The sequence below is a fragment of the Symphalangus syndactylus genome, chromosome 12 (genome assembly GCF_028878055.3).
Source record: "Symphalangus syndactylus isolate Jambi chromosome 12, NHGRI_mSymSyn1-v2.1_pri, whole genome shotgun sequence".
Classification (NCBI taxonomy): domain Eukaryota; kingdom Metazoa; phylum Chordata; class Mammalia; order Primates; family Hylobatidae; genus Symphalangus; species Symphalangus syndactylus.
This window is the reverse complement of record NC_072441.2, coordinates 46,825,156-46,847,933: the sequence shown is the minus strand read 5'-3', so window position 1 is coordinate 46,847,933 and position 22,778 is coordinate 46,825,156. Positions and strand designations below refer to the sequence as shown.

Sequence of the window (22,778 nt, the reverse complement as noted above, 5' to 3'; positions counted from 1 at the left end):
AAACTGTAAATGGTGAAATCAAGATTTGAATCCAAGTCATTAGGATGCAAAGACCATTAAATTATGTCGCATTGTAGCTTTATTACTTATTACATATCAGTTTCAATATGAGGTGTTTGAACTTTCATAATCACATTACAAGTACTGGACATCTGATTAAATGGTATCATTACAGTCATTCATATTTTGCTAGAAGGGAATTTATTACCAGATAAAAGTTGTCTCCTCCTCCTATGCCCAATAGTTATAAAATTTAAAAAACACACATTTACAAGTCACAACCACAGGGATCAAAATAACATTTGGCAGGTCAACTCATAGAAATAAATGAAGAAAAGCTTTTGTTTCTTCAGTGGATGAGTATCTCTAGGGTTGTGAAACTACCGAATTTCTTTGCATATAAAAAAATCACAATAAAGCATCACATTTTATTATTGTAATTAATACAATAAAAAACTAAAGCTTTATAATCTCCACTACTCCTATAGAGCCTTCTGCGCAATCTTAAAATTACATTCCTCTTTCAGATCCCATTTACCTTTTTCATTGTAGCACCTCCTTCAACGCCCTTCTTAGCATTCTGATCCCATCCCAAGTTCCAAAAGGTTAAAAGTCCTGTGCATTACGTTCAGGACTGCAACGTACTTAGAGAAGCTCAATATTTTGAATGAATTAACGAATACTAAACTGTCCTTCCTCCCCTCATCCAGTTAGAATGGTATGCTACATTTATTCCCCACTCAAAAATTCTCAGATGTAGGAAGGTTAAAAAGAAAACTCCCACCTTATGGAAAGAAAGTGGCAGGAAATTAAATGAGATACTATGTAATCTTAACAAACTGGTTCTATCCTCTTTCCCTTTTTTGTTTCCACAAATTTGCTTCTGCTTAAGTGACAAGACTCTCGCAGACAAGTCAATAAATCAGGTCCCCATCCTGCTTTATCTATTCAACATCTCTAGCTCTCTGTAGGATGGTGAAGGAGAAAAGGGTAGAGAAAATTGGGCAAATTCGATAATGCCATTTGGTACTACAAATTTCATCTTAAATCAGGTTTTAGTTCAACATCTGTGTATTTCCATGCAAGAAATAACTCCCAGTCCGGGCGCGGTGGCTCACGCCGGTAATCCCAGCACTTTGGGAGGTCGAGGCGGGTGGATCACGAGGTCAGGAGCTAAAGACTAACCTGGCCAAGATGGTGAAATCTCGTATCTACTAAAAATACAAAAAAATTAGCTGGGCGTGATGGCAAGCGCCTGTAGTCTCAGCTACTCGGGAGGCTGAGGCAGAGAATTGTTTGAACCTGGGAGGCGGAGGTTGCAGTGAGCCGAGATAGCGCCACTGCACCCCAGCCTGGGCGACAGAGTGAGACTCGGTCTGAAAGAAAGAAAGAAAGAAAGGAAGAAAGAAAGAAAGAAAGAAAGAAAGAAAGAAAAAGGAAGGAAGGAAGGAAGGAAGGAAGGAAGGAAGGAACTCCCTAACTCTTCTGCAGTAGCAATGAATATATTTGATACTAAAATGTTTTCATTTTCCTAGTGGGCCATTTACTGTCAAATGAATGTCCTTAACTTCAATTTACAGTAGTTACTCAAAAAAGGCTATCTTCACTGACTATGCATACCTAGAAAAGCACATCATCCTACTCACCGACCTTAACAACATCATCTTTCGGCCTTAATTAACAATGTGTTTGTAGGTTTGCACACGAACACCCATCAAACGAAGGACAAGTGTTGTTTTATACCCTATGTATGTGATACAATGGGCTGCAGTCGAAAAAGATTCCTCATTTTGGAAACAGGTCATAACTTTATGCAGTAGTCTCCTGTCTCAAGATCGCTTGACACAGCTAATCCTACATCCGTCTGAAAGAAGCGGGGGCGGGGGGAACGGAAGTGACAGCTTCCTTTTTTTTTTTTTTTTTTTTTAAATTTTATAGAGACAGTGGCTCGCCATATTGCCAAGGCTGGCCTCGAACCCCTGGGCTCAAGCAATACTCCCGCCTCGGCATCCCAAAGTGCTGAGATAACAGGCGTGAGCCACTGCGCCCGGCCTCCTATTTTTCATCAAATAAAATACAACCGTTCAGAGCAGCATGCTCAGCAACCACGAGGACCAGTCCCAGCGCATCCAAGGTGCCGGGAGGGAAAGGAACAAAACTCCCCCAGGTAAGCCGGTTTCCCCACGCCAAGGCGCAGTCGCTCACCACCCAAGTCGTAGCTGGGGAGAGACCCACCCGGCGACTGCGCACTTCGCACTCGAGTCTGCGTTAGAAAGCCTCTGACCCTCTCCCGGGCCCCTGCACGTGGACGCCTCGGACACTACTCTGAAAACCAGCGAACACCTGCAGCACGGAATTCGAACTGCCGCGGTAGCCGTTGGGACTCGCCTACCCGGCCGCTGCCCCTCCCCGGCGCAGACTGCGGAGGCGCCGCCGGAGGCGCGGGGCTTGCCGGGGATCGTGGTCCGCGAGCGCGCCCGAGCCCACTAGCGAAGCCCGCCCGGGACTACATTTCCCACAATTACCGCCATGATGCCCATTGGTGCGGGAAGCCATGGGAACCGGAGGCCGCCATTGGGAGAGGCGGGCGGCGCTCAAGCCTGGCCTGAGGGGGCCGAGACTGAGGCAGTTGCGGAACGAGACTGCTGGCCCCGCCCTGAGTCCCTACCCTTTGGAGAACTGCGCTTCTCCTTCGGAGGGAGTGTTCACCGCCGCCGCGGCCGCCACCTGGAGTTTCTTCAGACTCCAAATTTCCCTGTCAACCACGAGGAGTCCAGAGAGGAAACGCGGAGCGGAGACAACAGTACCTCACGCCTCTTTCAGCCCGGGATCGCCCCAGCAGGGATGGGCGACAAGATCTGGCTGCCCTTCCCTGTGCTCCTTCTTGTCGCTCTGCCTCCGGTGCTGCTGCCTGGGGCGGCCGGCTTCACACCTTCCCTCGATAGCGACTTCACCTTTACCCTTCCCGCCGGCCAGAAGGAGTGCTTCTACCAGCCCATGCCCCTGAAGGCCTCGCTGGAGATCGAGTACCAAGTAAGTGCGGAGGATAAACCAGCCTCCTTCCTTTAACCCAGCTGCGCTGCGTTGTCGCCTCTCACCCGTTTAGAAACTTCTGGTGGACGGCCCTGGTGGTGAAGAGGCGAGGGCCGTCCAGGAAGCCGGCCCGCTCCGCGCAGGCGCGCGAGGCGAGGCGAGGCGAGGCGAGGCGAGGCGAGGCTAGGCTCTCGCTGGGGCCGGGGACCCAGAACTTAGGCTGGACCTAGAATTGATGACTACCCGCCTTCTCCCCTTTCCTCCGGTGGGAAGGAGGCCAGAACTGGTGATGTCGCTGGCTTTTCTCTTTGTTTCCTAATTCGCCCATTGCTTTTCTTAGCCACTACACGCTCCGATACTGAGAATTTCACAGTGCAGAACTGATACACGTTCTCCTTCATCATTGGACGAGGTGATGACACTTGTTTGAATCACCCCCACCCCTTTCACACAATTCAGATGTTACAAATCTTCACTGTCTTTGCTTCAGTTAAGGGTTTTTGGATTATGATCGTGTAATGTCATTAAGCCCGATTTTGAAATTTTTTGGAAGAGGCTGTTACTATATTTAATGATACATTTCCGTTTAAGTTATATATCCATTTTCAAAAGATCAAATCGTATATTAAAGCTTTATAACCTTTCTTTTCATTGAGCATTGTAAGCATTTCCCTCGTGTCATTGTTTTCTTTCTTTTTTTTTTTTTTTGAGAGGGAGTCTCGCTTTGTCGCTCAGGCTGGAGTTGGAGTGCAGTGGCGCGATCTCGGCTCATTGCAACCTCCGCCTCCCGGGTTCAAGCGATTCTCCTGCCTCAGCCGGTCCCGAGTAGCTGAGATTACAGACGTGTGTCACCACGCCCAGCTAATTTTTGTATTTTTAGTAGAGACGGGGTTTCACCATGTTGACCAGGCTGGCCTCGAACTCCCGACCTCAGGCGATCCACCCGCCTCGGCCTCCCAAAGTGCTGGGATTACAGGCGTGAGCCACCATGCCCAGCATGTTTTCTTTTTAGTATCTGCATAATATTCTTGCTGGGAATTACCTTATTTTATGTAGTCATGGTGGTAGGGGGTAATTTCTTAGAAGAAATCTTGTTCGTTCCACAGCAAATTCCGATGTTTTCAGGTACCAGTACAGGAGAAAAAAAAGGCATTGATGAGTTTCATCTTTCAGTTTTTTAGAAGTTAATTATAATCATCAAATGTTAATTTATTAAGTTGATGTAGAGAATTGTTTTTAAATACCAGGTACTGTCACATACAGAGCAAAATAAAAAGTTGTAGAATTTTTTATACGATGGAACTTTAGGATTAAGTTGTATATAGATACACACGATAAGCACAGAGAATAAAATATCTAAAATCACATAGTGAGCAAAACTGAGGCTAAAACTCAGTGTTTCTTGATTTCCAGTAAAGTTCAAAAGTTCAACATTTACTGAACAGTTAACACTTGCCGGGAATTGTGCATGGAGGGGCGGGAGACGGAGGGGGACCCGGGTTGTGGAGGATATAGGTAAAAGAGAAAGAAAGAGGCCGGGCGCGGTGGCTCATGCCTGTAATCCCAGCAGTTTTGGAGGCCAAGGCGGGCGGATCACGAGGTCAGGAGATCGAGACCACGGTGAAACCCCGTCTCTACTAAAAATACAAAAAATTAGCCGGGCGTGGTGGCGGGTGCCTGTAGTCCCAGCTACTCGGGAGGCTGAGGCAGGAGAATGGCGTGAACCCGGGAGGGGGAGCTTGCAGTGAGCCGAGATCGCGCCACTGCACTCCAGCCTGGGCGACGAAGGGAGACTCCGTCTCAAAAAAAAAAAAAAAAAGAAAGAATCCCTCTTCTCAAAGAGCTTAATAAAGGTTACTAGCTCATAAACAGGTAATTTCAATAAAGGATGGCTAAGTACCAGTAGAGGAGGGTCACTTCTAAGGGTTTCAGAAGAGGATTCCTGGAGAAAATAAAATTTAATCCAGAAAGATGCTTGAGACGAAAATGCAAGGAACAAGCGGCATTTCAGAAAAGGGAACAAAAAGATCCATAGTTCTTAAAATACATAGGGTAAGTGGGGATGGTTAGTGTGTAGTGGACAATATAAGTACTGAGTTTGTATTAGACTTTAAGACATATAAAGTCTAGGGTGGGAGTAGCAGAAAAGAACATCGGAGAGGCCAGAAGGCTGGCGTCATGAAGCATGAATCATAGCCTTGTTTGCCATGCTGAATAGATTTTCCTTAATTTTGTACAAGTCCATTTAAGATTTAAGCAGATCACTGGATGCAGTGTGGAAAATGGATTTAAGGAGAGCAAAATTAGAGTCAAGGAAACCAACTAGAGGGCCAGTGAAATAGTCTAGATAAGAAAACAATCTGTATTAATAAAAAAATCTTCAGTATTTACACACATAGTAGGGAAGATATCTATTTTAACTACTGTCCTCTTATAGTTAAGAGCACCAGCTCTTAACCTTAGCCTGGGTTCAAATCTTGACTCTGCCTACTTAAAACTTATGTGATCTTCTCACTTGTAAAATAGATAATAATTGTAACTACATCATAGAGTTGATTTGAAAAAGCATGAGTTAATAAATGCTCATATTCAGTGTAAAGTGGTCTATTAAAAAATGCTCATAGATCATCCCTGACACATAGTAAATAGTCAATGAATGTTAATTTTACATTTATACCTCTATAGTTATGTCGCTGGCTTGGTTTAGCTTTATTCTTTACATCTTTAGTCACTCTTAAAGGGACTGTTCCTTTTTTTTGAGACAGAGTCTCCCTCTGTCACTCCGTTACCCAGGCTGGAGTGCAGTGGCGTGACCTTGGCCCACTGCAACCTTCATCTCCCGAGTTCAAGTGATTCTCCTGTCTCAGCTTCCCGAGTAGCTGGATTACAGGCATGTGCCACCATACCCAGCTAATTTTTGTATTTTTAGTAGAGACGGGGTTTCACCGTGTTGGCCAGACTGGTCTCAAACTCCTGATCTCAAGTGATCCGCCAGCCTCGGCCTCCAAAGTGCTGAGATTATAGGTGTGAGCCACCGTGCCCGGCTGGGACTATTCCTTTAAAACATTCTCCCTAAACAATTTGTTTTGATTAAGGAAAGAGGTAAAATAATTTAATGTCTGTAATCCTAGACAGTGTTGGTGAGGTGTGTAGGGTAAATATCATCTTCCACCCTGTTTGCATTTCCCAACTTGTTTAATTTCCCAGTAACTACATCCTACTAATTTTTGTCTTAAAGTTAGTTTTTAAAATATTATGGAACAGACAATCTAATTTTGTCCTTGGTTACTGTGTCATATTGCAAATTTTACTAATTTCTTACTTTTTAGGTTTTAGGAGAATACTTTTTGGATAATTGACTAGCCTCACATTATATTGATAGGGGTTCTTGAAAACTTTAATGCCAATTCATGTATCTTATGACTAAAATAGATAATCCATTTAGAAATTTAAGTCATTCTTGAGTGCTTGATATGTGTCAGCACTATCCAAGGTGCTAGGGATACAATGGTGAGTGAAAATATCAGCTAGGTGCAGTGGCTCACACCTATAATCCCAACACTTTGGGAGGCCAAGGTGGGAGGATCACTCAAGCACAGGTGTTTCAGACCAGCCTGGACAACATAGCAAGACCCCATCTCTACCAAAAATAAAGTTAGCCAGGCATGGTAGCACACACTTGTGGTTCCAGCTAGTTGACAAGAGACTGAGGTGGGAGGATCACTTGAGCCCAGGAGGTTGAGGTTGTGGTGAGCTGTGATCACGCCACTGCACTCCAGCCTCAGTGACAAGAGCGAGACCCTGCCTCAAAAAAATATATATGTGTGTGTGTGTGTGTGTGTGTGTGTGTATAGTCTATGCCCTCATACAATCAAGTATGGGGACAGACATTAATCAAATTATTACACAAATACATGTCAAAATATTTAATAGGGGTAATGAAGGTAAGTTCATAAGACTATGAGTGGGCTCAGTAGGAGGACTTCATTTTATCTGGAAATTGAAAGACATCCAGAAGTAGAGTTAAGATCTACAGAATTATCAGGCTTTCACTAGGCATAAGGGAATGAGTGGAACAAGACAATGGGTAAAAAAGAACAACAACGTGCCAAGATACTAAGGAAGAAGAGAGAAAGATACCTTTGAGGTCCTGAAAGACAGGATACAGAGAGAGAAAAGTGGTACAAGTCTACTCTAGAGAAGTCAGTAGCAACAGCAACCAAATCATTGTGGGCTTTTAGGTCCTTGTTAAGGATATGGGTCTTTTGCAGAGACCAGTAAGAAGCCACTGAATAGTTATAAGCAGGTTAACTTGATCTGTGTTTTTTAAAAGATCGTTTTGGCCACAAGGTATTGAGCCTCTCTGTACCAGTTTCTATACTTTAACAGTAATCACCTGCTCCTTACTATATATTATTGTGAAGAATAAATATGCTAATACATGTAAAAGGAATGGTATCTAGCACCAAATAAGCACTCAAAAAATGTTAGCTAGAAAATAAACCCTGAGCCTAGAACAACAATACCTTTTTAAGGGCATAATAGGCACTAAAAAGTATCTATTGAATGAGTGAACCAGACGTTTACCAAACGTGTAACAATCTGGGTGGGTTTTTGGGAGAATATAGCTATATCAATTTTTTAAAATTTTTATTAGTCTTTCATTTTTGTATAGAGCCAAATTTCAATATTTTCTAGTAAACTGGCCATTTCATCTAATTTTTAAAATTTACTTGTATAATATACCTGATGCCATTTGGAATATCTCCTATTTCCATTTTATCTACAGGTATACCTGCCTAATATTATATGTATAAAGTAGATAGGACTACTTTATTGATCTTTGGGAAAAAATGGCTTTTGAGTATTTATTATTTTTTGTTTTATATATATACACACACATATCTATTATATATACACACATTTTATACATATACAAAATGTATATGTATATATAAATATGTATATAAAAAACAAACTCAAAAGCCATATGTGTATATATATATAAAGCCATATATGTATATGTATATATGTGTGTGTGTGTGTATATATATATATAGGCATAAGGGAGTAAGTGGAACAAGACAATGGATTAGAAAGAACAACATGTGCCAAGATACTAAGGAAGAAGAGTGAAAGATACCTTTGCGGTCCATTTATATATATATATATAAATGGCTTTTAAGTATTATATAAGTATATATATGTATATATAAATGGGTGGGTTTTGGGAGAATAATATATTTAATAATTTAATGTATATATTTGGGTTTTATGTGTGTCTGTGTGTATATATACTTCTTTTTTTTTTTTAAGAGATAGGGTCTCCAGCAATCCCATTACTGGGTATACACCCAGAGGAATACAAATCATTTTACCATAAAGATGCATACATGCATGCAAATGTTCAGTGCAACACTATTCACAATAGCAAAGACATGGAATCAACTAAATGCCCAGCAATGACAGTTTGGATAAAGAAAATGTGGTACATATACACCATGGAATACTATGCAGCCATAAAAAAGAATGAGATCATGTCTTTTGTGGGAATATGGGTTGAGCTGGAGGCTATTATCCTTAGCAAACTAACGCAGAAACAGAAAACTAAATATCACGTGTTCTCACTTAGAAGTGAGAGCTAAATGGTAAGAACTTATGAACACAAAGACAGAAACAACAGACACTGGGATTTACTTGAGGGAGGGTGGAAGGACAGAGAGGCACAGAAAAGGTAACTATTGGGTACTGGGCTTTATATCTGGGTGATGAAATATTAGGTTGGTGCAAAAATAATTGTGGTTTTTAACACGTTTACCTATGTAGCCTTCACATGTATCCCCAAACCTAAAATAAAAGTTAAAAAAAGAGAGATATGGGGTCTCACTATGTTGCCTAGGCTGAATTTGAACTTGGGCTCAAGTGATACTCCCACTTCAACTAGCCTTCTGAGTAGCTGGGACTACAGGCACATGCCACCACACCTGTCTCCTTTATGAATTTTTTTACTTCCTATTATAAAAGTAATATACAACCTCCTTAGAGTAAGTCAAACAATACAAAGATGTAAAAGCAAAAAAAGCCGGGTGCGGTGGCACATGCCTGTAATCCCAGCATTTTGGGAGGCCAAAGTGGGTGGATCATGAGCTCAGGAGTTGGAGACCAACCTGACCAACATGGTGAAACACCTTCTCTTAAAAAAAAAAAAAAAAAAAAAAAATAGCTAGGCACAGTGGTGCACGCCTGTAGTCCCAGCTACTTGGGAGGCTGAGGCAGGAGAATCACTTGAACCCGGAAAGCAGAGGTTGCAGTGAGCCAAGATCACGCCGCTGCACTCCAGTCTGGGCGACAGAGTGAGACTCCGTCTCAAAAAAAAACTATTTGTAACTCTATTGAATGCCTGTTGTCATTCTCCTAGATATGAACTCTTCCACACCTTTTCCCATACTCATAAAAACATATAGGGTTTGATGGGGTGAAACATATATGATTATTTAATTAAAATGTCATGGTCCTTAAAGTCCTTACAAAGTTTTTACCAACAGGTAAACAAATCAGTTTTTAATGAGGAAGTCTATTGGTTCATATAACTGGAAGTCTGAATAGGACAGATTTCAGGCTTAATTTGTTTTCCTCTGGTTCTCACGGCTCTGCTCTCTTGACTTTTCTTAAAGAATTGAATTACTTAAAGAATTCTTCACTGACAGATATTTTTCCTAAATGCATCAAAACTAGTATTTTATTGTCTTCTGACTTCGATTATAGCTGTTGAAGCTTCCTGTCAATTTGTTATATATTTGTAGTTCATCTCTATTTTCTCTTGTAGCTTTTTAAATTTTCTGCTTCTGCATTTTCACTGCAGTTTAAGTGGATCATCCACGCTTCTTAATCTGTCATAGTTTCTCTCTTTGTCTCACTCTCCTATTTTATGGATAATTTCTTCAGCTCTATCTTCTACTTCATTAGCTTTAAAAATTTATTATCAATATTATTTTTGATTGGCAAATTATAATTGTATACATTTATGGGGCACAGTGTGGTGTTTTGATACATATGTACAATATGTAATGATTAAATCAGGCTAATTAACATTGCCTTGCCTATAATTTTTTATGATGAGCTATTTGAAATTCAGTCTCAGTTATTTTGAAATATACATTATTATTGACTATAGTCACCTTCCTGTGCAATAGACCTCAAAACCTATTCCCTCTGTCTATCTGAAACTTTGTACTCTGTGATCAACAACTCCCTATTCCCTCTCTCCCCAAGCCCCCCACCCCCAGCTTCTGGTAACCATCATTCTACTTTCCACTTCTAGGAATTCAACTGTATTAGATTCCACATATGAGATAATGCAGTATTTGTCTTTCTGTCCCTGGCTTATTTCACTTAGTGTAATGTCCTCCAGTATTCCATTGTGTATCTATACCACATTTTCTTTATTCATTCATTAATGGACACTTAGGTTGTTTCTATGTCTTGACTATTGTGAATAATGCTTCAATGAATATGGGAGTGCAGATATCTCTTTCACATACTGATTTCAGTTCCTTTGGATGTATACCAGAAGTGAGATTACTAGATGATATGGTAGTTGTATTTGTGGTTTTTTGAGGAACCACCATATTGTTTTCCATAGGGCTGTACTAATTTACATTCCCACGAACAATGTACTAATTTGTTTTCTCTTTTTTGAGATGAGGTCTTGCTGTGTAACTCCGCTGGTCTCAAACTCCTGGGCTTAGGATCCTCCTATCTCAGCCTACTGAGTAGCTGGGATTACTGGGATTATAGATCTTGTACATATTTTGGTAGATTTCTACCTAATTCTTTTTTTCTTTTTTTTTCTTTTAGTGCTAATGTAAATGGTATTGTATTTTTTATTCCTAACTCCAGTTGCTTGTTGCTGGTGTATAGGAAAGCAGTTGACTATTGTATGTTAATATTGTATACTGAGACTTGGCTATAATCACTTATTAGTTCCAGAAGGAGTTTTTTTTTGGCAGTTCTTTAGGATTTCTACATGGACTATCACATCATCTGTGAACAAGGACAGTTTTATTTCTTTTTTTCCAATAGGTATGTCTTTTCTTTCCCTTTCTTGTTGTATTACATTAGCTCAAGCTTTCAGTATGGTGTTGAGTAGGAGTAATGAGGGAGTAGCATCTTTGTCTTGTTTCTGATTTTAGTGAGAAAGCTTCTACTTTCTCACCATTAAGTGTGATCTTAGCTGTAGGATTGTTGTAAATGTTCTTCCTTAAGTTGAGGAAGTTCCCCTCTATTCCTGGTTTGCTAAGATTTTTTTAATATTAAATATCATGGATTGATATTGGATTTTATCAAATATGTTTTCCATATCCATTGCTGTGATCATCTGAGTTTTCTTCCTTAGCCTGTTGATGTGATGAATTACACAAAATAATTCTTGAATGTTGAGCCAGCCTTATATACTTGTAACAAATCCATCTGGTCATGGTTGTAATTATTTGTTTACATTGTTGAATTAGCTTTGCTAATATTTTGTTGAAGATTTTTGCATCTGTGTTCCTGAGAGATACTGGTATGTAGCTTCCATTTCTTGTAATGTCTTTTCTGGTTTTAGTATTAAGGTAATGTTGGCCTCACAGAATGAGTAAAGAATTGTTTCCTCAGCCTTTATTGTCTATAAGAGATTTGAGAGAATTGGTATCATTTTGTCCATAAATGTTTGGTAGGATTCACCATTGAAACTGTCTGGTCCTGGTCCTTTCTTTTGGGGGAGGTTATTATCAATATAATTTCTGTAACAGATACACGCCTATTCAGGTTATCTATTTCTCCTTGTATGAGTTTTGGTACTTTGTATCTTTCAAGGAATTGGCCTGTTTCATCTAAGTTTTCAAATTTGTGGGTATAGATTTATTAATAATGTTCCACTGTGTCCGGAATTGGTGGGTTCTTGGTCTCACTGACTTCAAGAATGAAGCTGCGGACCCTCGTGATGAGTGTTACAGTTCTTAAAGGCAGCGTGTCCAGAGTTTGTTCCTTCTGATGTTCCGATGTGTTCGGAGTTTCTTCCTTCTGGTGGGTTCGTGGTCTCGCTGGCTCAGGAGTGAAGCTGCAGACCTTCACGGTGAGTGTTACAGCCTTAAGGCGGCATGTCTGGAGTTGTTTGTTCCTCCCAGTGGGTTCGTGGTCTCGCTGGCTTCAGGAGTGAAGCTGCAGACCTTCGCGGTGAGTGTTATAGCTCATAAAGGCAGTGTGGACCCAAAGAGTGAGCAGCAGCAAGATTTATTGCAAAGAGTGAAAGAACAAAGCTTCCACAGTGTGGAGGGGGGACCTGAGCAGGTTGCCACTGCTGGCTCCAGCAGCCTGCTTTTATTCTCTTATCTGGCCCCACCCACACCTTGCTGATTGGTCCATTTTACAGAGAGCCGATTGGTCTGTTTTACAGGGTACTGATTGATGCGTTTACAATCCCTGAGCTAGACACAAAAGTTCTCCATGTCCTCACTAGATTAGCTAGATACAGAGTGTCGATTGGTGTATTTACAAACCCTGAGCTAGACACAGAGTGCTGATTGGTCTGCACTACCAAGGCCTACAGTCATGCACCACCATGCCTGCCTAATTTTGTGTGTGTGTGTGTGTGTGTGTGTGTGTGTGTGTGTGTGTGTGTACGTGTACAGACAGGGTCTCACTTTGCTGCCTAGGCTAGTCTCAAACTCCTGGCTTCAAGTGATCCTCCCATCTCAGCCTCCCAAAGTGCTGAGATTACAGGCATTGGCCACCACACTTGGCCATTATTATCTTTTTAATATCCATAGATAATTAATGATGACCCAGCTTTTATTTCTGATATTAGTGTTCAGTGTCTTTTCTCTTTTTTTTCTTGGTTTGCCTGACTAGAGGTTTATTAGTTTTATTAATCTTTTAAAAGAACCAGTTTTTTGCTTCATTGATTTTTTTTTTTTTTTCTGGGTTGATTTCTTGTTATCAATTTTCTTGATTTCTGCTCTAATGTTTTTCCTCTGGTTGTTTTAGGTTTGTATTACTGTTCTTTCTCTAGCTTCCTAAGGTGGATGTCTAGATTATTGATTTTAGATCTTCTTTTCTAATAAGTTCATCCAATGTTATAAATTTCCCTCTAGGCACCGATTTCTCTGTATCCCACAAATTTTTGTTAGGTTGTATTTTCATTTCATTGGAGTTAAAAAAAATTTATCTTGAGACTTCTTTGTCCCATGAGTTCTTTATAAATGTGTGGTTTAATCTCCAAATAGTTGGGAATTTTACAGCTATTTTTGTGTTACTGATTTCTACCTTAAATCCACTGTGGTCTGACAGCACAAATCAAGGTGTGTTTTATGGCCCAGAATGTGGTCTGTGTTGGTGAATATTCCATGTGAGCTTGAGAAGAATGTTATTCTGCCGTCATTGGATTGATTAGTTCTCAAGATTCAATTAGACACAGTTGATTGATGGTGCTGTTCAGTTCAATTATATCTTTACTGATTTTTTGCCTCTTGGATCTGTCAATTACTGATAGAGAGATGTAACAGTCTCCAACTATAGTAATGATTTTCTGTTTCTTCTTGTGGCTCTTTGAGTTTTTGCCTCACATATTTTGATACATTGTTGTTAGGTGTATACACATAAGGATTGGTATGTCTTCCTGGAAAGTTGACCCATTCATTATAGGTAATGCCCCCACCCCCTTTTTTTTTTTTTGAGACAGAGTCTTGCTCGCTCTGTCACCCAGGCTGGAGTGCAATGGTGCCATCTCGGCTCACTGCAACCTCCACCTCCCGGATTCAAGAGATTCTCCTGCCTCAGCCTCCCAAGTAGCTGGGACTACAGGCACGTGCCACCATGCCCAGCTCATTTTTTGTATTTTTAGCAGAGATGGGGTTTCACTGTGTTAGCCAGGATGGTCTCGATCTCCTGACCTCGTGATCTGCCTGCCTCAGCCTCCCAAAGTGCTGGGATTACAGGCGTGAGCCACCATCCCTGGCCAGTAATGCCGCTCTTTATCCCTGAATATTTTCCTTATTCTGAAGTCGTCTTTCTCTGACATTAATATAGCTACTTCAGATTTCTTTTGATTAGTGTTAACATGGTATATCTTTCTCCATCCATTTACTTTAAATCTATCTGTGTCTTTATATTTAAAGTTGGTTTCTGATGGACAGCATATAGTTAATCTTGTATTGTCATCCACTCTGGCAGTTCTTTTAATTGGCATATTTAGACCATTCACAATGTACTTATTGATATTCTTGGATTAATATTGCCATGTTTATAACTCCTTTCTATTCATTGTACTTGTTCTTTTTTTACATCTTCCCCCCCTTTTCTGCCTTCTCTGGTTTTTACTGAACATTTTATATAATTCTACTTTCTCTCTTCTCAATATATCAATTATACTTATTTTTAAAAATTTTTGTGGTTGAAATGGAATTTGTCCCTGGGATGCAGGGATGGTTCAGCATTCTCAAATCAATCAGTAGAATATGATACATCATATCAACAGAATGAAGGACAAAAACCATATGATCATTTCGATTGAAACTGAAAAAATATTTGATAAAATTCAACATCGCTTCACAATAAAAACCCTCAAAAAACTGGGTATAGAAAAACATACCTCAACATAATAAAACCCATAGACAACAGACCTACAGTATCTTTTGAATGGGGAAAAACTGATAGCCATTCCTCTGAGATCTGGAACACAACAAAGATGCACACTTTCACCACTGTTATTCAACATAGTACTGGAAGTCCTAGCTAGAGCAGTCAGATAAGAGAAACAAATAAAGGGCATCCAATTTGGAAAAGGAAGAAGTCAAATTATCCTTCTTTGCAAATGATATATCTTATATTTGTAAAAGTCTAAAGACGCCATAAAAAAAGCTATTAGAACTGATAAACAAATATAGTGAAGTTGCAGGATATAAAATCAACATACAAAAATCAATAGCATTTCTATATACCAACAGTGAACAATCTGAAAAAGACATTTAAAAAGTAATCCCATTTACAGTAGCCACAAGTAAAATTAAATACCTAAGAATTAGCCAAAAAAATGAAAGATCTCTACAGTGAAAACTATAAAACATTGATGAAAGAAATTGAAAAGGACACCAAAAATGGAAAGATATTCCATGTTCATGGATTGGAAAAATCAATATTGTTAAAATGTCCATACTACCCAAAGCAATCTACAGATTCAGTGCAATTCCTATCAGAATACCTTTGGCATTCTTCCCAGAAATAGAAAAAACAATTTAAAAATGTATATGGAACCATAAAAGACCCAGAATAGCCCAGAAATATCCTAAGCAAAACAAAACAAAACTGGAGGAATCACATGACCTAACTTCAAATTATACTACAGAGATATAGTAACCAAAATGGCATGGTGCTTGCAAAAAAAAAACAGACACATAGACCAATGTAACAGAATAGAGAACCTAGAAACAAACCTATACACTTACAGTGAACTCATTTTTGACATAGGTACCAAGAACATACACTGAGGAAAAGACAGTCTCTTCAATAAATGGTCCTGGGAAAACTGGATATCCACATGCAGGAGAATGAAACTAGACCTCTACCTCTCACTATATACAAAAATCAAATTAAAATGGATTAAAGACTTAAATCTAAGACCTCAAACTATGAAACTACTACCAGAAAACATCAGGAGAACTCTCCAGGACATTGGTCTGGGCAAAGATTTCTTGAGTAATACCTCACAAGCACAGGCAACAAAAGCAAAAATGGACCAATGAGATCACATCAAGCTAAAAAGCTTCTGCTCAGCAAAGGAAACAGTTAACAACGGGAAGAGCCAACCCAAGAATGGGAGAAAATATTTGCAAACTACCCATCTGACAAGGGATAAATAACCAGAATATATAAGGAACTCGAACAACTATACAAGAAAAAAAATCTAATCTAATTTAAAGGGCAAAAGATTTGAATAGACATTTCTCAAAAGAAGACATACAAATAGCATACAGGCATATGAAAATGTGCTCAACATCATTGATCATCAGAGAAATACAAATCAAAGCTATAATGAGATCATCTCACCCCAGTTAAAATGGGTTATATCCAAAAGACAGGTAATAACAAATGCTGGCAAGAATGTGGAGAAAAGGGAACCCTCATACACTGTTGGTGGGAATGTAGATTAGTACAACCACTATGGAGAACAGTTTGGAGTTTCCTCAAAAAACTAAAAATACAGCTACCATATAGTCCAGCAATCCCACTGCTGGGTATATACCCAAAAGAAAGAAAATCAGTATGTCAAAGAGATACGTGCACTCCCGTGTTTGTTGAAGCACTGTTCACAATAGCCAAAATTTGGAAGCAACCTGAAGTGTCCATCAACAGATGAATGGATAAAGAAAATGTGGTGCTTATACACAATGGAGTACTATTCAGCCATAAAGAAGAATGAGATCTTGTCATTTGCTGCAACATGGATGGAACTGGAGGTCATTATGCTAAGTGAAATAAGCCAGGCACAGAAAGACAAATATCACGTTCTCACTTATTTGTGGGAGCTAAAAATGAAAGCAATTGAACTTATGGAGTAGAAGGATGTGGGAGCTAAAAATGAAAGCAATTGAACTTAGAGAGTAGAAGGATGTTTTACCAAAGGCTGGGAAGAGTAGTGGGAGGCTGCAGGGGTGGAGGGGAAGGTGTGGAGATGGTTATTGGGTACAAAAAGAACAAAAATGAATAAGACCTTTTTGATAACACAACAGTTGACTATAGTCAATCATAACTTAATTGTCCTTTTTAAAATATTTTTGCTTTGTAAGGCACTTTTGTTGTAGCATAAATGTACATTTTAAAATAACTAAAAGAGTATAACTGGATTATTTGTAACACAAAGGATAAATGCTTGAGGGGATGGATACCCAATTTTACATGATGTGGTTAATATTCATTGCATGCCTATATCAAAACATCTCATGTACCCCATACATATGTACACCTATTTACCCACACAAATTAAAATTTTAAAAAAATTTGCCCTAGATTTGCAATATACACTTACAACTAATCCAAGTCCACTTTCATGGGTAGTACAGGTACATTATAACTGAGTATTCCCAGTTCCTCTCTGCCATCCTTTATGGTTGTCATTCATTTCACTTATCCACATGTTGTAATCACTGAATACATTGTTGCTATTATTACTTTGAACAATAATCTATTTATTAGATTAAGAAAAATAAGATTGTTTTCATTTATTCTTTTCCTGATGCTCTCCTTTCTTATGTAGATCCATTAGTTATCTATTGATAAAAAAACTAATCAACCACAAAATTTACTGGCTTAAAACACTTACTAGCTTTAGTTTCTGCCGGTCAGGAAAATCTGGTCACTGCTTAACTGGGTCTTCTACTCTGGATCTCTCACAGGGCTGCAGTCATCTTAGGCTCAATTGGGAAGGATCCAAACTCACTCACGGTTGTTGACAGGATTCAATTCCTTACAGTTGTTGGACTTAGGCTTCAGTTCCCTACAAGCTGTTGGCCAGAGGCCTTATTTCTTGCCACGTGAGCCTCTCTGTAACGCATCTTACAACATGGAAGCTTTGCTTCATAAGAGCGAGTAAGAGGGCAAGAGAAAGTGCCAGCAAGAGAGGACAAGCTAGCAAGATGAAAGTTACAATCTTTAGTAACCTGATTATGAAAGGGACATCCCATCACTTTTGCCATGTTGTATTTATTACACCAAGTGTATGAATACAGAAAGGCAGGGATCATTGAGAGCCATGTCAGAAGCTACCCATCAAACCTATGCCCAATGGGGCTATATCCTGTGTAAATCGTGTGTGCCCTAGGTTGAGAATATGACCCTCCAGAAAGGTTTTGCATTTCCTCCTCCCAGGCATTCCACGATAGAGGACTACGTTTTATATTGTTCTCTGCTTGAGTCTCTGAACACATGGGTAGTGAAACTGTGAACTACAAATTTGCTTGATGTGTACGTAAGCTTATAGATGAATTACCTGGTGAGCTTATATTGTTTTTCCACATATGACTTGAGGCCAAGACGGACAAGCTTTCTTGTGATCTCTATGTACTGGTGGACTTTATAAAAAATTTAACCGTTTTACTGATGGTATGACCGTTCAAAGATCCTAGCTTTATGCATAGTTCTTGGTTTCTGCTCCTTACATAATTCAGCCCCAAAGCTTCATGACCTGTCCTCATGGGGATATTAAATCTCAAGCTGCCAGGCTGTGACAAGTTAACCCCCTTCACAAACTTCCATTTACCACTTTAGTTTTCATGTCTTTTTTTTCTTTGCCCTTGCTATGTAGTTGCAAAGATTGTTTTCAAAATATAATCCAGCATTTCCAGGGGGTTTTATACTGGGAGGGCTTTTTGGTTATTTGTATATTGCCAAATTGGATGACCCTCTATTTAATGTTTAAGCATCCATTTGTCAGCATCAAAATTAATGTGTATGTTTCCTTTTAACTGAACTTTTAACAGTTTTATCCCCATCATGTTCCATTGAAATCAGCTGGAATTTTTGTTTCAGATTATGGCTTTTTTTGTTTGTTTTTTTGTTTTTTTGTTTTTTTTTTTTTTTGAGATGGAGTCTCGCTCTGTGGCACAGGCTGGAGTGCAGTGGCATGATCTCAGCTCACTGCAACCTCCGCCTCCCGGGCTTAAGCGATTCTCCTGCCTCAACCTCCCAGGTACCTGAGATTACAGGCGCACATCACCATGTCCAGCTAATTTTTGTATTTTTTTTTTTTTTTTTTTTTTTTTAGTAGAGACAGGGTTTCACCATGTTGCCCAGGCTGGTCTTGAACCCCTCACCTTAAGTGATCTGCCCACCTCAGCCTCCCAAAGTGCTGGGACTACGGGAGTAAGCCACCATGCCTGGCCCAGATTGTGGCATTTTTAGCATTTATTTTGTATTTTTAAAGTGTATTTTATGGCCAGGCACAGTGGCTCACACCTGTAATCCCAGCACTTTGGAAGGCTGAGACGGGTGGATCACTTGAGGTCAGGAGTTCCGAGACCAGCCTGGCCAACATGGTGAAACCCCATCTCTACAAAATACACTGTAATCCCAACTACTCAGGACACTGAGGCAGGAGAATCATTTGAACCTGAGAGCCAGAGGTTACAGTGAGCCGAGATCGCGCCACTACACTCCAGCCTGGGTAACAAAGTGAGACTCTGTCTCAAAAAAAAAAAAAAAAAAGTATATTCTATGATTTTTTAATTAACCTTCCATAGTCTTAAAAATCATTTTTAACAATTTCATTAAGCCTGACAGCCACTACCAATAACTGCTTTTTAACTTTGTTTTACTGAAATATTTTCTTAGCTTTGTTACATTGCTTGTTTTCTGATTTAATATATATATTTTTTGTTTTTGGAGAGTATCCTTGAGTAATTCTTTGAGAATGTTTTGAGTCCTTGGATATCTGAAAATAACTTTATTTATTTATTTTAAAATTTTATTTTAGAGATGGGGTTTCACTGTATTGCCCAGGCTGGAGTGCAGTGACTTTTCATCGCACACTACAGGCTTTAACTCCTAGCCTCAAGTGAATCCTCCCACCTCAGTCTCCCAAGTAGCTGGGACTACCGCTGCATGCTACCACACCTGGCAAATGGCTTTATTTTTGCTTTCATGTCAGTAAATATCTTTTTACTTGGAAACATTGACTACATGGCTCCATTACTTTTTTCCATCTAATGTTATGTGTAAGAATTCTAATGCTAATCCCAGTTCTTGTATTTTGCAGTTCTCTACTACTTCTGCTACTTCTCTTTGATAGAAGATTGTACTTTTTAAATCCTTTGGAAAACTCCATATTTTATAGTCTTTTTTCATTTATCCTGCTTTACATTTATTAGATCCTTTCTGTCTAAAGATTTCCACCTTTTGAAACAGGAATTTTTCTTTGTAGGTTTTTCTTGTTTGACGTGGAGTCTCACTCATTCTTTTGCCTAGGCATAATCTCTGCTCACTGCAACCTCCGCCTCCTGGGTTCAAGCAGTTCTCCTGCCTCGGCTTCCCAAGTAGCTGGGATTACAGGCGTGTGCCACTATACCTGGCTCATTTTTTTATTTTTAGTAGAGATGGGGTTTTGCCATGTTGGCCAGGCTGGTCTCAAACTCCTGACCTCAAGTGAACCACCCGCCTCAGCCTCCCAAAGTGCTGGGATTACAGGCATGAGCCACTGCACCCAGCCTATAGATTTTAATTGTTACATGTCTTCTTCATTTCATTGGGATTTAAAGAAGAAAATTATGTATATTTAGCCAGCCATTTGAAACCAGTTCTGTTGAACAATAAAAGCACAGGAGTAGGTAATTTTTTATATCATCACATTAAAGCTACCAAGAAAAATAAAATGGAGTGTTAAGAAAATGAGTAGCCATTGAGTTAGGTTTTTTGTTTTTGTTTTTGTTTTCAGTTAAAAGGCTGTACTATATAGTGTTCCAAATAGATTCTTTTTAAAATTTTAGCAAACACTATAAATACAGAAGAGAAAACGCACGGAAAGAGGAAGACAGGAAGAGAAGTTTGCAGACAGATCTATAGGGAAAACACTGAGACACTTTAATTTGTATAGGATGATAAAAAGATGTATTTATTAAATATTTGCATCTGTGACAAAAAATCAAAATATGGATACTAACATTGTTAGGACCAGTACCCTTGGAGTTATAAAAATAGTGAACAAAATTTTCATCCATCTTATCATCTATGTTGGATATGCCACATAGGTGTCCATAAAGGTACCTACAAGTTTATGCTAAGTGAATCCTACAAAAAGATGCTTAGATTCCAGAGAATGTCTCGTAAGTGCCCAATAAAGAGGATAGGTGTGCAATCTGTAGTAATACGAGAGAGAGTGTGAGAGAACTGGACAGGAGGATTCAGAGGACATTTCAAAGGACTTGACCCATTTATGCAGGAGGTTGCAATTTTTTGAATTGCAAAATGAGACCTTGGCGATGACCTTGAGCAGTAGGATAGAAATAACTAATGGAACACAAGGCATAAATGGGTTAAACTGGCTCTTAAAGAATGAATACAATTGGATGAGTACCTGTTCAGGAGAATGGAACAGAAATACAGGCAACACAGCATAGTTATTAAAAATTATTCTAGAGGCAGATTGCTGAGTTCAAATTTGGCCATGTCACTTACTTGCTGTATCACTTTGGTTTATTTTTTACTTATTTTTTTTTTAATGTGGCCTAGATGAATTAATACTGTGTCACTTTGGCAAAATGACTTCTCTGTGCCTCAGTTTTTGTTGTTTACTAAAATGAGAATAATAAGACCTACCTTTTAGAGTTATTATAAGGAATAAATTAATCCACATAAAGCATTTAAGACAATTTATGGCATCAACTATAATTGTTAGTTGCCATGATTATCATCATCATCTTCATAGAAGGACATTTTGGAATTATAAATGGACAGATTGTATTCATTGGCTAGTAAATGAACCGGCCTGCTTCGAAAACACAATTCATACTGGGAAGTGTTAGAAGAATGTGTTGAAGTCAGTTGGAGTCCACACCATGGTGGTCTTGAATTCCAGGCTAAGAAACAGTTAATTATTATTCTTTTATTGAAGAGGAAACAAAAAAGTTATATACAATGTCTGAAATTGCCTAAGTCTTTTTTTTTTGTGGGGGGGCGGTGGTTACCGAGTCTCACTGTCACCCAGGCTGGAGTGCAGTGGCATGATCTCGGCTCACTGCAACCTCCACCTCCTGGGTTCAAGCGATTCTCCCGCCTCAGCCTCCTGAGTAGCTGGGATTTTTGTATTTCTAGTAGAGACAGGGTTACACCATGTTGGTCGAACTCCTGACCTCATGATATGCCTGCCTTGGCCTCCCAAAATGCTAGGATTACAGGCGTGAGCCACCACACCCTGCCAGTGGCCTAAGTTTTAACTAAAAGGCCCAGCATTTGAACTGCCCTTCGTGTTTCTGTCCATTCTACAGGGATTCTGAATGAAACCATTATTTTAGGAAGATTTATTTCAGTAATATCCATAAGGCCTAAATTTAGGTGATGGTGAGAGAAATGGGTAAGGAAGGGACAAGTTCCAAAAATGAATGGAATTGAACTAGATGATCTTTTGGTTCTTTTCTAGCTCAGACATCACTGATGACTTTCTTACCTCTCTAGCTTAGAAAATCTTTACATCATATGATGTACTGTATAATTTTTTATTTCTAGAATTTATAATATATGTTTTTCTCATGTATGCTTTTCTACAGGTTTTAGATGGAGCAGGATTAGATATTGATTTCCATCTTGCCTCTCCAGAAGGTAAAACCTTAGTTTTTGAACAAAGAAAATCAGATGGAGTTCACACGTAAGTAATCTCTTTTAGTTGAGTTTCATTGCTGAATAATACCAGTGGGTTATCTGCAGGGCATGGAAAGTTAGCATATTTGATACTACATATCAATATTAGGTAATTCCATATGATTTAAAACAGTTCATGATAATGGGCCATCTGATAAACAAAAACATCTTCCATTAACCTTTCTATTTTTGTTTAAGCGTTTTCTTTTGATCCAGGCTAAATTTTTTCTGTGCTTTGGTTAGTAAATTAGTATTCCATTCCATCTATCTATCGTGGCATTTTAAACCTGCCTTCTGGCCAGCACAAGCTTTCTATTTTAACTTAAAGCTACTGTTCCAGGTATGTGTCTTAAAGTTTCTTGAGC

General features: G+C 39.3%; 2 protein-coding genes across 36 annotated transcripts in view; one reads left to right on the top strand and one right to left on the bottom strand.

Annotated features, from left to right (window-relative positions):
- The window catches only part of CCDC18 (coiled-coil domain containing 18), a 109,025-nt gene extending 106,625 nt beyond the window's left edge, over positions 1-2,400 (bottom strand). For 11 of the 32 annotated variants that reach the window (XM_063625394.1, XM_063625415.1, XM_063625410.1 and 8 more), the window contains exon 1: positions 2,236-2,400. The gene's annotated coding sequence lies outside the window, so the exon portion shown is untranslated. Of the gene's footprint in view, positions 1-538 lie in introns of all 32 variants that reach the window. The other 21 variants (XM_063625395.1, XM_063625417.1, XM_063625423.1 and 18 more) reach the window with 8 other exon arrangements.
- A 129-nt stretch (positions 2,401-2,529) lies between these two features.
- The window catches only part of TMED5 (transmembrane p24 trafficking protein 5), a 28,106-nt gene continuing 7,857 nt past the window's right edge, over positions 2,530-22,778 (top strand). For all 4 annotated transcript variants that reach the window (XM_063625527.1, XM_063625529.1, XM_063625528.1 and 1 more), the window contains exons 1-2: positions 2,530-3,033; positions 22,323-22,420. In XM_063625527.1, the coding sequence (XP_063481597.1) occupies positions 2,530-3,033; positions 22,323-22,420 (602 nt within the window). The remainder of the gene's footprint in view (positions 3,034-22,322; positions 22,421-22,778) is intronic.